Source organism: Myotis lucifugus, unplaced genomic scaffold (assembly GCF_000147115.1).
Source record: "Myotis lucifugus unplaced genomic scaffold, Myoluc2.0 scaffold_895, whole genome shotgun sequence".
Taxonomy (NCBI): domain Eukaryota; kingdom Metazoa; phylum Chordata; class Mammalia; order Chiroptera; family Vespertilionidae; genus Myotis; species Myotis lucifugus.
Genome location: NW_005871943.1, coordinates 137,023 through 141,143, shown reverse-complemented (window position 1 = coordinate 141,143; position 4,121 = coordinate 137,023). Strand labels below are relative to the sequence as shown.

Here is a 4,121-nt window from a genome sequence, read left to right as displayed (position 1 = left end):
TCTCCGTCCCTCGTGGTGCGTCCCGCCACGTCGGCGGACATTTCCTCGTGGTGGCCGCGGTGGGTCGGCCCGCGCACCGGCGCTCACCCGCCTCTCCGCTCTGTTGCAGAACCGCATGCATGAGTCCCTGAAGCTCTTCGACAGCATCTGCAACAACAAGTGGTTCACGGACACGTCCATCATCCTGTTTCTCAACAAGAAGGACCTGTTCGAGGAGAAGATCAAGAAGTCCCCGCTGACCATCTGCTTCCCTGAATACACAGGTAGGGACGCAGGAGCCTGGCCGCCGGGCGCCGGGGGAGCAGGCCCCCATCCGGAGCTCAGCCTCCCCGTGTGTGCCCTGAGGGTGCGCCGGACTCAACCACGGAGAAGCCAACACAAAACCAAAGGCAGCCCCCTGCACCCCCCCCCCCATGTGCTGTAGTGAGGCGGGGGGCGGTGGGGGGTGGAGCAGCCTGGTCAGGGGAGGCAGGGCCAGAGTCCTGGCTGTGTGAGCTCAGCCTCGGCTTGGTCGTCTGTAAACAGAGATGGTCAGTGAGGGGGCAACACCAACATGATGAGGGGGTTGCCACGGGGCTGAGCCCAGCAGCCCAAGCGTCCTGCCCCCGGCTCTGCCACTCGCAGCAGGTTATAGAACCTCTCGGGGCCTCAGTGTTCACGCCTGTGCGATGGGGATGAGCACAGTGATTGTGCAGCCCTCCCTCGCAGAGCGGCTGGGAGCGCCACGTGAGCTGGTGAACATGGAGCGCTCGGCCTGGCCGCTGCACACAGCCAGTGCTCACCAAACATCTGCTCTTCCTGTGACCATGGTGGTCCTAACTAACAGCGGTCACAACACCCCCCACACGGTGGTTACGAAACCCTAATGGCCTATTGGAGGTGAGGGCGCTGCACAGGCGGCAGAGACCGGGCCTCCATGGGGAGGGTGCTATGATGAGGATGTTGCCATGGGTTTACCTAACTGTCGGGTGGCCGGAGCAGCCCAGGTGCCCACCAGCTCTCCCTGATGGCCAGGGCCTGGTCAGAGAGGTGAGTGCGCATCCCCAGCCTGACCAGGCCCCCGGCCTACCTCCCCTGCCTCAAGATCAAGCCAACTGCCCCGCATCCAGGCCCCCAGCCGCGTGCAGCCAGAAGTGGGTGGGACTCAGCAGCCCCACACCCCCAGCCAGCCCCCTCTTAGCTATAAGTTGGGGGGAGTGCAGGGATCCTGCCATGGCTGACCTCCGCTGTGGCCTGAGAGGCAGCGGGGGCAGGCCCCCCTTCCTGCCCTCCCTCCGAGGGTCCTGGCAGCCATGCCCGTGCCTGGGCCCCAGTTCCTGGAGCCTGGGGGGGCTTCCATGCAAAGCTCCCAGTTCTCCCCCCCAAACAGCGGCTGGTCTCCTGGAACCCTCCGCCTGGGCTCCCCCAGGAGCAGAGAGATGTGCACACCCCAAGGGAGGTAGCAAGTCGGGGGCCGGATGGTGAGCCTGAGAGAGGCGAGGGTGAGGAGAAGGAGGCCAAGGTGGCTCACAGGCACCACAGTTTCTACCCACCGGGGCCGGCGCTGGGGGGTCACAGACAGAGAGGACCCGCCTGCAGGGTCTGCAGCTGAGCGGTTGCATTTCCCTCACCCCGTCGGGTTTCTGCTCCTGTTGTCACCAGGAGGCCCGGGTGGTGGCCTCGCCTCACCTGTCCCCCTTCCTCCCGCCTTCTCCCGCAGGCCCCAGCGCCTTCACGGAAGCCGTGGCCTACATCCAGGCCCAGTACGAGAGCAAGAACAAGTCAGCCCACAAGGAGATCTACACCCACATCACCTGCGCCACCGACACCAACAACATCCAGTTTGTCTTTGACGCCGTGACGGACGTCATCATCGCCAAAAACCTGCGGGGCTGTGGCCTCTACTGAGCCCCGGCCTGGCCTCCCGCCCGCCACCCCACCCGGCCCGTGCCCCCCACCCCCGGGAACCAGAGCTCGGGCCTCTCAGACTCTCTGCACCGGCAAGCACAGCGGCTGGCACCGAAGGGGGAGGGACCGTCCACGGCCGCCCGGCCCCAGACATCAGAGCACGTGGTGACACGGGCTGGGCAGGGTCCGAGTACCCGTGCCGCGCCTGGGGCGGGCCACCCCTGCCTGCCTGCCTGCAGCTCCCTTGCCAAGTGCTTTATCCTCAGGAGGGAGCCAGGGCCGCCATCGGGGCCCCAGTTGGGCAACCCCTGCACGTGGTTGCTCAGACTGGAAATGTCAGGGTTGTGCAGGTGGCAGGGGCAGCCATGGGGCGGGGCGCTGGAAGGGGAGGGGCAGTGGGAACCATCGCTCATCTTTTCCTGGGGTCTCTCTAGTCCGGGCAGCTCCGTCATCAAAAGCCAGGCCGGGACTGGGCCTGCTGTGCGTGGGTCCGAGGGCTCAGGCCTGGGTGAGCCTCCTCCTCCCCCCGCCCCCCTTGGATCTCAGCCCTGGGGTGCAAGCCCTTCCTTCTCCGGGCCCTCCTTCCATGCACACCCTTGGGGAGCCCTCATCCGGGTCTCCTCGTGGGTCTGGAAAAGGTTCTGGTTCTGAGACTGACTGACTGCAAAGGCATGTGGTGGACGGTGGGAGGGCTGGAGGCCCGCGGTGCCTGGACCGAGGCCAGGGAAGCGGTGGGCGGTGGGGATGCCGAGGGGAGGTAGCGCGTGTCCTTGCCGGCCCGGGTGACCCATCGCCTTCCCCCCTCTCCGCGTCTCAGGCGGCTGCTCCGGGTGTTCGTTGCTGTGCTTCTCCCTTCTGAAGTTACAGCGAATTCCACTCAAGCGGGCAGGGGCTGGGTGGAGGCTGTGCAGGGGGAAGGCGGGAGGGGGTGGACCCCAGCCCCTGAGGCCAGTCCCCAGCTTCCCTCCGTCTTGGTGTCCCGCCAGCCCCCGGGGCAGAGGAGGGCAGGTGTCGGGACCACCACCCTGCAGTGTGCACTGCCAGGGGCCCAGGCTGGCTCTCCCATCTACCCCCTCCCCCAAGAGAGTCCTCGGACCTCTGGAGGGGCTTCAGTAGGCATGGGTGGGGAACCTCCGGCGACCCAGGCCTGGGCTGGCCTCCGGAATCGGCACTTCAGTTGGCTGATGCCAATGGCCCGCAGCCCAGGCAGCCCCTGTGTGCCCATCGGAAGAGCGCCTTGAGAGGGTTCCAGCTCCCTCCTCGAGCCTCTGCCCTTCCAGCCACCCCGGGACCCCCAGGGTCGCCCCCTGACTGCCAGCAGCTCTGAGCTGGCCCCCGGTTCATCCAGGCCCCCGGTTCTGGGTGGTGCCTGGCAGATGCACAGCGCCGTCCCTTGTGCCAAGTGCCTGCAGGAACGGGGGCCCTGGCTGAGCCCATCCCTGGCTTGGCTCTCTCGCTGTCGCCCAGCCTTCTGGGAAATCCCAGGGCAGCCGGCCTGCAGGAGCCACCTCCCACCCAAGTCCACCAGGTTTCCTTCCCCTCGTGCTGCTCCTGCACAGCCGCCGGGGCCTGGCAGAGGACAGGCCCCCGGAGCCAAAGACTCAATGTCCCGTCCATCACAGGCTACCAGGCCAGTGAAGCCGTTTTGCCCAACATGGAAGACACAGCAGTTATTTCCCGGCATCATCACCCTGGGTGCGGCCAGCTGTGCCCCTACCTCTGCCCTGGGACCCCAGACTCAAAAGCAATCGACAAAAAGGGGGATGCCGGCCGAGCCGCACCATCGTCCTAGAGGTGGAAGTCACCGGCTCTCCAGGCCCAGGACTCCCCTCCCGGCCGCCCCCTCGCAGCACAGCGGTCAGAGCACTCCCGCCCGCGCCCTCCCAGCGGCAGCATCAGGAGGAGCTGGTCGCCTGGGCCTTCATTCATGGCCTTCGCCCCAGGCTGCCTTTCCCTCCCGGATGTGCTGCTCCATGGCTTGCGTGCTCTGACCCTCCGGGCCTGACCAGGGTGTCCTTGGCTGTGCAGGGCAAGTCCTGAAGGGGAGGATGTGGGGGTGAAATCCCCTCGCTGTCCTCTGCGTCGCCGGGCCAGGCCACGTTGTCACCTACGGCTCCGTCATGGGGCATAACAGCTGAAGATGACCTGAGTGTTGGCTCCGTCGCGGGGGGACGGGGAGATGTTGTGAGTGACGTGCTGTGGGTGGTCCTGTGCTTAGTCCTGTGCAGAGAACT

The 4,121-nt window shown here is 66.4% G+C and overlaps 1 protein-coding gene across 1 annotated transcript in view; it reads left to right on the top strand.

Moving 5' to 3' along the window:
* LOC102438598 (guanine nucleotide-binding protein G(o) subunit alpha-like) overlaps positions 1-2,223 on the top strand; it is a 24,788-nt gene extending 22,565 nt beyond the window's left edge. Inside the window, exons 6-7 of the mRNA XM_023747509.1 lie at positions 110-263; positions 1,700-2,223. Of these exons, the coding sequence (XP_023603277.1) occupies positions 110-263; positions 1,700-1,887 (342 nt within the window). The 3' untranslated portion in view covers positions 1,888-2,223. The remainder of the gene's footprint in view (positions 1-109; positions 264-1,699) is intronic.
* The last annotated feature ends 1,898 nt before the right edge of the window (positions 2,224-4,121 follow it).